At 36.5% G+C, this 13,312-nt stretch overlaps 1 protein-coding gene across 1 annotated transcript in view; it reads left to right on the top strand.

Moving 5' to 3' along the window:
* The window catches only part of TTC29 (tetratricopeptide repeat domain 29), a 200,583-nt gene that overhangs the window by 99,356 nt on the left and 87,915 nt on the right, over positions 1-13,312 (top strand). The window contains exon 10 of the mRNA XM_027866816.1: positions 11,103-11,331. Coding sequence (XP_027722617.1) covers positions 11,103-11,331 — 229 coding nt within the window. The remainder of the gene's footprint in view (positions 1-11,102; positions 11,332-13,312) is intronic.

The following is a 13,312-nucleotide window of genomic DNA, read 5'->3' as shown; positions in this document are numbered from 1 at the left end:
AAAAAAAAAAAGGCAAAAACAGTTCCTACTCTCAACGAACTCACATTCTAATGAAGGAGACATGTCTAGAAATAGCCTCATAGAAGGTATTGTCAGAATAGATGAAAGGTAGCATTAGAGAAGAGAAAGCCTCTAATATTTGGAAGAACCAGAAGAAGCCTCCTCCAGAAATTCAAACTGATTCTTGAAGAAAACCAGGGATTCTCAGAGGCATGGGTGAAGAAGGAGTGCCTTCTAGGCTTGGGGGACGTCGGTGCACAGGCAGGAGGAAAGAAGGTGGAGTGTAACTCTCAAAGAAGAGCAAGGAAGCCAACATGGCCGCATTAGGGTGTGTGGATGGGAGAAAGTCTAATATTCTTAAAGTAGGATACAGCCAGGTTATGAAAAGCTTTAGATGCCAAACGAGAAACTTTAGACAAATCTAAGCTGGTTCTCAGCTGTTCCTTTACTCTGGAAATTGACCATTTGCATACAACTTGCTGATGGCAGCCTTTCTTCTGAAGTTTATAGACAAACAGTCATTTCTTATGGACAGTATAGATTTATATGTATATATAACTTATATGCAATGTATATGAATATAACCAGAATACAGTTGGAACCATAGAAATTCATTGTTCCCCACCAGCCCTTTATAATCTGTAAAGAGCTTTCACATAGAACACGTTGAATTCAATGTTTTCATCTTTCCATAATTCTTTGCAAAGATGGTCACATTCTGGCAGCTTTCAATAAGTCCATTTTCAAGAAAATCCAAAATTCTAACTGTGAATAAGAACATTGTGATCTGGGCCCATTCAGAATGAAACATCCTCCAAAGAGCTACAAGGACTCCCTTGGGTCTGAATCCCTTTCACAGGAATGTCTTCTACTCTATCTTTCTTTAGTTAGAGGTAGTTGAATGTTTTATTGTGGGCATTCTCAAGAATAATTCCAACAGATTCTGCAAATTGCCTTTGATCTTATAATACAGACCAGGTAATAACTTAAATCACTTTAATCCTATGGATCTTCTCTCAGCAAAGAACAATTCTTCAAAATTCCCTTTCTTTAGTTTATGAGCATTTGTAGATTATAAGAATGTTTTGTTTTGTTTTTCTATAGAAGAAATTAAGAGGAATAGGTAATACTGCCATCATTCAGGATGACAGAGAATTGTCTCTAGGGCCAACCTTCCAAATCTTTTGCTGTGATCACAAGCAAAAGAATTATGTGGTCTTATAGCGATCTATACGCATTATGTATAATGAGACCACCACATAGTTCTGACAGTCCAAGTATTTGATATGAACGGTTGTCTGAATGAAGGAGACAACAAACATGATTCATAGGAGTTGGTCAAACCAGTAAGGAGGCATATGGACATTGGCAGAATCCTGAGAGGATCTGCCAATTTTCCATTGTGATTTTCTATATAATTTCCAGCTTTATAGAAACAATTTTGATCATGTGTTTGTAATATTTTTTAAAAAATTATCAATTGACAATCTAAATCATTCATCAAAAATCAAAGCCATAATGCAAATAAAAGCCTCAAAATTAGAATGAATGGCTGATTTGATGTTAAATATTATTTAGATCACTTGATATTTTTCCAGGATTTCTAAGAAATATCATTTCTTAAGTTTCTGTACTATACAGTGGGCACCATTCTGGGTAGCAGTGTTATGGTGGAGATAGTACGCAGACTTGGTGTCAGGAAGACCTAGGTTCAAACTCAGCCTCTGACATGTAACCGCTGGCAAAACCTTCAGTTTTAGTTTCTCCATTGATAGAGGGACTATATTTTAGGGCTGCCTCATAGGATTGTGATATCTCAACTGAGATAATGTACGTAAAATGTTTTGCAAACTTTGAAGTGCTATATACAATGTTAGTTATGATTCTCTTTTAAAAAGTAATCTCATGAGGACAAAGATTGTTTTGTTTTGTTTTTTAATCCACAACACTTAGTGTGGTGGCTGGCACATAGTGGACGCTTGATAAATGCTGAGTGAATAAATGAATGAATGGATTCTGAAAGTGGTTAGAGAAAAGAATCAAGCTCTTTGTTCTCAAACATGCACTTGTGTTTTAAGCTTTAATAGCACTCAATGAGCAGCACATTGTATAATCCAATCAGGTCCAATAAATGTTTATTAAGCACCTATTCCATATGTGCCAGGCAACAACAGCAACAACAATACTAATAATAATAATGATAATAATAATAAGAATGTAGTCCCTGCTTTCAAGCAGCTTACTATCTAATTTGGTGAGGGTAATATACCAAAAAAGAGGAGGCAAGAAAGCAGGGATAGGGGAGAAAGACCACGGGGTATCTTGTTCAGTGGAGTTGAAACCAGGCAGAGCAGCAGGTGCAGAGTGGAGTGAGCCAAAGTCTATTTTTTGTCCTCCCTAAAGGAAGGTATTGGGAGGGATTTGCTACTACACCTTCCATCCCTTAGAGGGGAGAAGAGGCTGAGGGAGGTGGTGTCAGTCAAGGCTTGAGTTAGCAACTGTTCATGATTAGACGCGATTAGCGTAACCTGGGAAGGGCATTTTGTTCAATTGGAATTGAAACCAGGCAGAGCAGCAGACCATATAATAGTAAGCTAAATTCTTTAGGTGATTTTAAGACTATTTTCCCTGTGAACTTTCTCTTTTTATAGTAAGTTTTGAGGTCTTCCACTTTTCAGAGAATCAGTGATCAGTTAGTACCTTATATTGGCCTTTCTGCTCAACTTTCAGGAAATTCCCCCATGCACAGATCTCTCTGAGTCAGTAGTAACCACTTTCCATGCTTTCCATGACTTCCATGCCCTTAAGGATGCCAGCAACTAGTATATTGCTTGGGATAAAATGCTAAATATAGAAACAGTCCTACAAAGTGGTATTTTTGTCTGGAAGAGGCAAAGGATTCAGCAATCCATCTGCAGCTTCTTTGGAATGTGAAGAACTCTGAGTAACATGAAAAGCAAAGGTCTACCGAGGTTAAGGTTCACGCTTGGTTACTGAAGTTTGATAGAATAGTCATGTTGCTTCTTTTTCTTCTCATTGTTAAGAGATAGGATAATATACTAATTTGATGGTCTCTTAAGCATCCTTCCTAGCTCCGTGAGTTCATTATCTATAAATAAGATAAAATTAAATTATTTCATAGCCCTAATCTTCAGTTGTTTCTGAATGATTTTCATTCTATCAATTTACTTTATCCTTGTTGTCTAGTGAAAGACTTTACAAACATATTCAAATCAATTTTTGGAAACACCTAATAGTTGCAGAGTATTGTATTTCTTTACAAATGACATTTTTCTCAGAAGACATAGGTCTTCTCAGTCTAGAAAGCAGATTATGTTTTATAAGAAAAAAATCCCTTTATAAGTCCATGAGCAAAATTACTTCCAGGACTGGTTTTTATGTGTCTGTATGATACAGAATAATAACATCACCCCCTTTGGAATTTTCACCAAAATATGTTTTGATCATCCAGCACTTAGAAATCCAACACATGTTTTTGTATCTGTCATCACAGGAAATCTGAAAATAAGCCAACAAAAATGAGAAGTCCTATTTATGACTGTAGTTGTGAAAACACAACTTAGTTTTCATTATGTTTAACAACAAAATTCTAAAAGCTCATGAGATGTCAACATTTCAACATGAAGCTCATAGAAGTGAATTTGTGGGATAAATCTGCCTAGCAGATTTAAGTGGTCTCTGATACTGGGGGAGGAAGAGATTTGAATGCTGCTTAAAAATCAAAAGATATTGATAAAGATGGTGAAGATTACATTATTGAGAGCAAGAAAATAACATAGGAGAAAAGGTTGCTTAAGTTTTTAATTTAGTAATTTTGTAGAAAAGCAATTTGGGGGAAAGTCATGTATCTGTACACTCACAATAGGCAAATTATAATAAATCAAAATTATATTGGAGATTTATTCAAGAAAGCAAATTCCAGGATAGACCATAGGGACAGCAAAAGGCTTCAGAAGAGAAAATTATCTTGGGAAAGTGAACAGCTCATTGAGAAGTTATTGTCCAAGAATAGTATATGAATTTCTGGACTATGAATTCCTATGTATATAGGAATAACAGGTTCCTTCCCAGGAATGGAGTGTACCTTGTAAACAAGATGTGGGAAGAATGTGTTTGGCAAGAAGCAGGATGGTATAGTGGAGAGAGAGATGTTCTTTGAGTTAAGAAGACATGAGTTTAAATCCTGTCTTAGATATAACCACCAAGCCAGCTAACATAGAAAACAGCCACTTTGTAGGAAAAAGAAAAGCAATAGAGAGAGACCCAAAACTTTACAAGAGACAAAATCCAAGAAAGGAGGCAATGATAAAACCCCATTGTCTCAGATGTCTACATACAAACATACAAAGTACAAGTAACAAATAGTATCAACTAGAGATCCTAACACAAGAAGGTAAATTTAAGCTTATATGTATCACTTGAACTTTTTGGGTTGAGATTCATAGCTTAAATGTGACTCTGGTAAAATAAACCTCATTCAAAAGAAATGGGATAGGTAAAATGGGGGAATGGAGTTTCAGTGCATATTAGGGAGGTATTATAAGTGTGTATTAAGAATATATGAGAATTTTGTACAAACAAAACTAATGCACCTCAATTAAGAAGAGAAACAATCTAATATACTGCAGAGTACTCAAAAACAAAGATCTAATCTTTGTATTAAACTTCTCAGATAAGAGTTTGTCATCCCAAAATAATAAAGACAATTAACAAGTAAGTCCAAAAGAAATTCCCCAGGAGATAAGTGGTCTACAGATATGAACAAATAGTTCTCAAAAGAAGAATTGCAAACTGTTAACAAACATATGAAAGAATGCTTCAAATCACTAATGACAAGAAAAGTGCAAATTAAGACAACCCTGCAAATTGACAAAAATGACAAAAGATGAGATAATTAACATTAGAGGGTTAGTAGAAAGATAAGCACACTAGAGTACTGTTGGTGAAGCTGTGAATTACTGTAAGCATTTTGGAAAGCATTTGGAATTATGCAAACAAAGAGACCAAAATGTTCATAGCCTTTGACCCAGAGATTATACTTTTAGGCTTCTACCCAAGGAGGCCATTAATGAGAAATCCCCATAAGCACCAAAACATTTCTAGCAGCACTTTCAGTGACAGTAAAGAATTGGAAACAATGTGAATGCCATCAACTGGGGAATGGCTAAACAAATTGTGTTACATAAATGAATGGAAAATTACTGTGCTACATATAAGAAATGATGACTATAATGAATAGAGAGAAGTGTGGAAAGATCTACATGAACTGCTACAGAGTTCAATAAAATATGTGACAAAAACCATGTAAATAGGAAAAAAATAACCATAAAAAATCAAAACTAAATGTTGGAAAATTACAAAAACTAAGCATGACTCAAAAGAAGAGATGTGAGAAGACATCCTCACCCCTTTTCAGAGGTGGGAGATCGATGAATGTGGTACATTGCATTATATTTTGTAGGCTTTTTTGATTTATTGATTAGTTGTGCTGATTTCTTCTTTTTTCCTTTAAAAATATTATTTATTACATGGAATGGCCCTCTGGAAGGAGAAGGAAGAGTGATGCTAAGGGAGAAATTGTGATTATGCAAAAAACAATAAAAACTTTATTTTTAAAAAATTATGAGAAGAAAGAAAATAATGGAGAGCAGTTTGAGTGAAGAATAACAAAGGCAAAAATAGAAGTGTTATTGTCATTAGAATATACTGCAGAGTACTTTGACAAAACAGGAATTGAAGAGATCATAAAAAGGATCAAAAACCTGACATGGACATGAGTAGAGTGAGTTATGCACCCTAAATTTTTGAGAGAGTAGAATTCAGAAGTTTCAGGGAAAGGACAAGTAGGATTCTATGGGCTGAAATTCCATAGGAGAAGCCAGCCCTTGAGGAATGAGGAGTTCTCAAGAACGCTCAAGAAATAAAGCAGTTCTATATGCCAGGACAAGGAAAGTGATAGGCCTACTAATTGTGTCCTGCTCAAAGCATCTGGATCAGTGTGTCCAGTTCTGGGAACAGCATTTGAGAGAGACTGTTGGTTAGCTGAAAAACACATCCAAAACATGGCAGTGAAAATGGTGAAGAGCCTGAAAATCTTGCTATACAAGAATCAGTTGAAGGAACTGGGGGGTATTTAACCTAGACAAGAAAAGACTTAGAGGGATTATGAGCAGTCATCAAGGATCTGAAAAGATATTATGGGGAAGAGGATGTAAACATGTTGTACTTGGACCCAAAGGGCAGAACTATGAGTGATTGCTTCGACTAGATCATCAGTGTTAAAAAAAAAAAAATAACCAAAAAACTGAAAACACCATAAACTATGCTTGGTACTACAGTGGTACTAAATTTTGCCTTTGGCAATTCAGAAGTTACTTTTGGATTTTAGGTTGCCTTAGGGTTATCATAATGATATAGTGCCATGAAAAAAAAAACTTACTCTAATCTGACATTTATGGTTCCTTGGATTTTTGACGGAATAGAAATTTATCCTTGTTTGTTTAACTTCTTTATATTGTCCAAAAAATAGCAGAAAGGCTGTTATCAGTTGACAAATTGAATCTTGTGTGTCACTAAGAGTCTTGGTCTGTGCATGGATGGAAAACACTGTGTATTTGGCTATTTATCCATATAATATCAGTTCTCTAGACATTTTCCTTTCAAACATACACTCCTATCATGCAGGTTTGTTTATCTAAAAACTAATACAGGAGTATTTATAAAGCATAGCCACAAGATAGTTTTTAACTTTAATCCAAAGCCTGATTCAATCATTCTGCCTCAAACCAAATGTATTATGTATGGTATATAATTGAATTCTTCCAGATTGAATAAAGTTAGTATGTATTCCTTCCGTAATAGAATATTCTAAAAAGCATATTCTGTCCTTGGATAAATATAGCTTTAAACATTCCTAAATTCTAGTAAAATTTAATGTCAACTCTGCTTTTACTGACAAATTCATTAGGACCAAAGGAGGAATAAAAACTCCACCCTTTAAGTAGTCTACATTTTTTAAAAAGTTATTTCTATACTAAGTGGCAGTCAAGAAGCAAGGATACCAGACAGTACTCTGAGAAAGGAGTAAAAAGCAACAGTGATAGACAGTTAAGACTTCTATTTCTTTTGTTCATGGTTTGGTCCCTGGCCCCTCTGCCCCCACCCACTGGCATGCAACCATACAGACCTGTCAGACTGAACTGGCACATCTAGGAGAGGAAACATAGACAAAGGTCAGCCAAATCACCATCACTAAAGTTAGTTATCAAACATGTACATCCTTGTGTGTCTCACTAAATAAAAGAAACCTAGGGTATATAATAAACAAGCAAGCAAGAGGATAAATGATAGATAGATAGATAGATAGATAGATAGATAGATGATAGACAGACAGACAAGACAGACAAATAGTTCATTCTCTCTAATAAGTTTGTAACCCACAGAAATACATGATCCTAAAGACCTGTAAATACTAATGTTATTTAAATAGTGTTCACTGCTAAATTTATACCTGACTTCAATTTAATCCACTGTACATAATAGTTTGTTGCCCTCAGAATATTTCAAACTTATACTAAGTGGAGTTTTGTTGTTCTTTTTTAAATAGTAGGCTCCTGAAAGCCTTGTCCCTCCTCAGAAGCAATTATAGCATTTCTAACATAAAATCTTTGCTGCTTGCCCTTCAAAGCTCTCCATAAGGCTGTCCCCCAACCATTCATTGCCCAATTACCGCCAACTACTTTCCTCATTAGACCAAACTCTCACTGACTCCAATGGCATGCTCATTCCTGGTAATGATAAATCAAGTTCAGATATCTCTCCAGACCACTCCCAATCCTATCCATAAAATGGTCTCTTTCCTCTTCCATTGTTCCATATCAGAATCTAGGATGAAAAATATCGTTCATGGATGGGAAACACTATGTATTTGGCAATTTATCAATATACTATCAGTTCTCTAGACATTTTCCTTTCAAACATACACTCCTATCTATCTAAAAACTCATACAGGAGTATTTATAAAGCATAACCACAAGATAGTTAGCTGATTTGCTATAGTTAAAGTTACCCAATTAAAGGAAGTGTATAATTGTGTATATACTTTGAGAGAGAGGTAGAGAGAGAGTCAGAGAAAGAAGAGAGTTAGAGACAGAGAGACGGAGACAGAGAGACAGAGAGAGAGACAGACAGACAGATAGATAGGAGGGAGAGAGAGAGAGTTAGAGAGGAGGGAGAGAAAAAGAGAGACAGAGAGAAGAGGGGGAAGACAAAGAGAGAGAGAGAGAGAGAAACAGAGAGGGACAGAGAGACAGAGAGACAGAGAGAGGTTTGTATTCTACTTGAGAGGTAGCATACCTCAGTAGAAATAACAACTAATGAGAACCATGACAATTCATGGCCCATCTCTGCCGCTAATTAGCTGTGTGGTCTTCAAGAGGCTTTGGATCTCAGTTTACTCATCTGTAAAATGGAGCTAAACTAAAATGTTTATTAGTGTATTTATTGATTCTATTGTTTTGTAAGAGTTCTTATTTTCTGCTTTCATGAGATCAGATAATATTATAATAGCTACACACTCAGAAGACTGATTAATAGTAACAGTTGAGAAAGAGAGAGAGAGAAAGAGAGAGAGAGAGAGAGAGAAATGGAGAAATGCATGGGACCTCTTGATCCATCAAACTTTTGGTATAATAACACTTTATTATAAATTAGAAAAAGGATTCCAGTAACATTTGTAATGCCAATAAGTTTCATGTCAAAACTTAAAATACTACGAATCAGAGTTATTCATAGAAATTCTATTTCCCAATTGTGACCATCCAAGTTCTGTTTGGAGGTCTATGATCTCACCAAAGTTCTCTCTTGTAATTATATTCAGGATTCCAAGATGAATAGCAGTGAGTATTAATCCTACATTAAAATACAGCTTTTTCATTTGAGTGGATAACATCTGTCAAGTGACTGGTTTATTCTAAAGTTGTCACTGAAGGTTGGCAGAACAAATTCCTGAAATCTGAATTTTGGGGGGAGAAGAATTGTAGTTGAGCAGTGATATCAAAGATAGGGTTAAATTTTTGCATTGATTATGTCAAGTCTCCCATTAGAATGCAAGTTCCTTAAGGGTAGAGTTTACCTTTTATTTGCTTGTATTTGTATCCTCAGCCTTAGCACATGTCCTGGCACATGGTAAACACTTCATAAATGTTAGTTGCCTGCTTACTGAAAAATATAACGTGAATGGGATGGAGCCAAGATGGCGGAGTAAAGGCAGGGACTCACCTGAACTATCCCAAATTCCCCTCCAAACAACTTTAAAATAATGCCTCAAAACAAAGTCTGGAGTGGCAGAATCACCAAAAGAACGGGGAGAAACATGTTCACTCTCCTGGTGTAGACCTGGTTCATTTATATAATGACTGTGGCTTTTAGATGTCAAATCAGTCCCAATTCCCCTCATCTCTCTTGCCCGTAAATCCTTTATTCTGTGAGTTTGGTGGTTCTCTGTACTTGCTGCAGAACTGAATATCTGTCCATGCAGTTTCACAATTACATTTTACTCCTAGTAGATAGAGTGGCAGAGTAGAAAAAATACTGGATGGAAAGTTAAAAGAGTCATGTTTTAGTCATGATCCTTCAGCAGTTCACTTTGACTTTGGGGGCCTTGGTTTCCTCATTCTTCAAATAAGGAGATGGGATCTTAAAGTGTTTAATTACATTCTGATTCAGAAACTCAATAAAGCTTTGTATTGTAAGTAATTTTCCCCCATCCTGGTCCATCTTAGAATAGTTTGGAGAAGCAGCCTAAAACCTTTGACATAAAATCCATCATCTGCCTCATGGTAGAGGGGAGTAGTGGGATGGGGCAGGGGACTGACTGCAAAGGGAGGAAGGTGAGAATGGCAGCACAAACTTTTACTCCAAGGTGTCTGTCCTTGACAGATTACTCCCTAACATACTATTCTTATTCTAGTGAAAGTGCTTTGAGATGGAGAATATTCAAAGAGGGGTTTGGGGGACAGGCAAGAGTCTTTAAGAGTTGGTAGCTAATGAAAGTTTTGTGTGAATAGGTAAATGTGGGGGTGAAAGCTGCAGGAATTTCAGAGGGTCTTTGCAAAAATTGGATAAAAGTAAAGGTTTCAGGGCTTTTACATGATGGGGGGAAGTAGAATGGAAGGAGGAGGTTAAAGTAGAAATTCATCATTATCAGCATCCTCATAGGTAGTTTTTATATAGCACTTTAAGAATTGCCAAATGCTTTATACATATTACCTCATTTGATCCTCACAACAACCCTGGGAGATCAGTGTTATTATTATCTCCATTTTTACAGATGAAGAAACTGAAGCTAGGTAGAGGTTAAGTGACTTGCCCAGAGTCACACAACTTGTAAGAGTCTGAGGTAGTATTTGAACTCAGATCTTCCTGACTCCAAGTCCTATACTCTATCCACTACCTGCCTTTAGAGTTAGCCAGAGCCAGTGAAAATTTGGGGGAAGAGAGAAGATTTTCAAGGCAACATTTTTGTTTTTATCATTGCCACTGTTTGAGAGATCACTTCATAATGAGATGCAATCTGTTGGTAACTGACAGCTGTCAGTCATCCATGACTTACTCCAGCTGTTAACTAATCCTGAGTAATTTTTAAAAGTAAGGGTAGATGCCTCTGCCATCAGGGTATTCCAGTTATTTTTCATTTGTCACTAATTAACCAGTTTGGTTGAAAATGTCCTCTTGCTTTGACAGAAAATAACAACTGTTCAAAATATTTCAAATGACAGACATCCAATTCTATCCTGAAAAGAAATTCCAACCATGTCCAGGTAGATGGGTCTTTCCCTTCCCCCATTTTTCAAATTACCACTATGTAGACATAGTATGTAATACATGCAACAATCATGACTTTTTTTTCATAGAAAGAATTTTATTCTAAAGGGCAGTGTACTAACTAAAACATAATCCTGAGGAGTTGATAGACACCATGATTGAAACATAATCAACATTAGGCTGTATGCACTGGGGGGGAGAAATATGAAATGGTAAAAAATGAAATTAAAAGGAAATCCTTTCTCTTTTGCTTTCAGGGATTCTATACAAAAGCCTGTGAGTGCTTTAAGCAAGCTTTTGATACAACCACTGAGTTCACGGATATCCCGCTGGTGGATGAGACCAAAGTCCACTTTGGAATTGCCAAGGCTCACCAGATGATGATAGCAGTCAACAGTTACATAGAATCTGCTGACTTCAACAGCCTCACTCACCTGCTAACATGGAAGGAGAACCGAAACAACATTTTCCCAGAACCCATCGTTGGTAAGAGCGAGATCAAGAAATACATTAGTTTCCAAAGTGCCAATGGCATGTTTGGTTGAAATCTTTGCTTAGTTGTAATCTCTCCTGAATTGACCTTGTACTATACAGGGAAGTTAGATACACTTTGGTGTATAATATTCTAATTGATTTTAAATGAATTTCATGAAGAAAAATGGATAGTTATGATCTGTGTAAAAAGGTAACTTCATTCCCCACACTACTTCTATAGATATACAAAGTATTTGCCAACATGAATTCAGCACAGACCTGCCTCACTCAAATCCAATTCAATTGCAAGGCATGTCATCATCTTCCTGATGTCATGGTCCTCTTCGAGAGCGAAGGACAAACCACATTGACACATTGAGCCATAAAACAATATGCATTTAAAACCTGTTCTTACTGACAAAAAAAGGACATTGATAGACCAAGATATTATTGCATATGTACTACTACTTTTAATGTTCATTTTTTTCTATCCACTTTCCTTTAGTACTCTGTAGTTTTGGATAAGTATCCATAATCTCCTTCCCCAAACTATGTCCTCTCTCCAAAGAGATTTTGTATCCCATTTGTCCTCTCTGATTTTAGCCTCAAAGAAACAGGAGTTGAGAACTTTGATGCAAAGTGAAAAATTCCACCTGAGATGGGACCACATAAAAGTTTGTGTGATAAGGGTCTGGGGAGTTTAGTGGACTGCATCCTCAATGAATCAGTAATGCAGCACAGTAACTTTTAAAAAGCAGCTAATGCTATCTCTAGATACATTAAGAGCATGATTGTGTCCAGAACATAAAAATAGATAATTATGTCTAGTTCTAGGTGTCACGTTACGGAGAAGAAGCTGGCAAGGGTCCTGAGAAGGGATGAAAAACATGCTAAGAAAGGATAATGGAGACCATGCCACACAAGACTGGTTAAAAGAATTAGGGATCATCAGCCTGCAGGAGAGAAAACTTTGGGGTAACAAAATAGCTATATTTGAAGGGATGTCACGTGGGCAGTGGGATTAGACTTGCTCTTCTTGACCTCAAAGAGGAAAACTAACAATTCTGAGTGGAACTTGCGGAGAGGAAGATTTAATTTCAATGTAAAGGAAAATGTTTAACAATGAGAGCTAGCCAAGAGTGGGATGGATTGCCTAGGGAACGGCAATTTACTTGTTACTTAGGATCATCCAGAAAAGCCTGGATGATTATTTGTTGGTAGTTCTTGGGTCAGTCACAAGTGGCACTAGAAAGTCTCAGAGGTCCCTTCCACCTCTCATATTCTGTAATACAATAACAAGTATGAGCATCCCTTTACATAAAAATTGTGTTGCTGGAAAGTTCTGTTCAAATCAAATTTGTACATAGCAAAACATTTAACATAGGTTAGGGGAACTTGAATGGAATCACAGTGAGTGATTCAGTGGAAAGAGTGATAAGTATGGGGTTAGTAGATCTGGGTTCACATCCTGGCTTCTCCATTTCCTACTGTATCTAGGCGAGTTTGGTTAAATTTCTAAACTTCTCTGGTCCTCAGTTTCCTTCTCTGTAAGATGAAGGGTGTTGGACTAGGTAACCTCTAAGATCCTCTCCAGTTCTAAATATATGATCCTGTGAATCTTTTTGAAACCAAACGAATTATCATCTAATTTACCCTTTAGGCAAATGCAAATGTTCATATACACACCATATAAATGTATCACGTCCAACTCTTTGTGATCCTATTTGGGGTTTTCTTGGTAAATATTGTGAAGTGGTTTGTCATTTCCTCCTCCAGCTCATTTTTACAGATGAGAAATTGAAGCAAACAGGTTTAAGTGACTTTCCCAGGGTCACAACTAATAAGTATCTGAGGCCGGATTTGAACTCATGAAGATGAGTCTTCCAGATTCTAAGCCCAGTGCTCTATCCACTGCACCACCTAGCCGCCCTGCACAAATGTATTCCTACCTTTATATGTAGCTTGTAGTGATGATCTGTGTTAAACATTTTTA

The sequence above is a fragment of the Vombatus ursinus genome, unplaced genomic scaffold (genome assembly GCF_900497805.2).
Source record: "Vombatus ursinus unplaced genomic scaffold, bare-nosed wombat genome assembly UNPS02014784.1, whole genome shotgun sequence".
Classification (NCBI taxonomy): domain Eukaryota; kingdom Metazoa; phylum Chordata; class Mammalia; order Diprotodontia; family Vombatidae; genus Vombatus; species Vombatus ursinus.
Note: the sequence above shows the minus strand (reverse complement) of the source record. Positions and strands in the feature narration are given on the sequence as shown.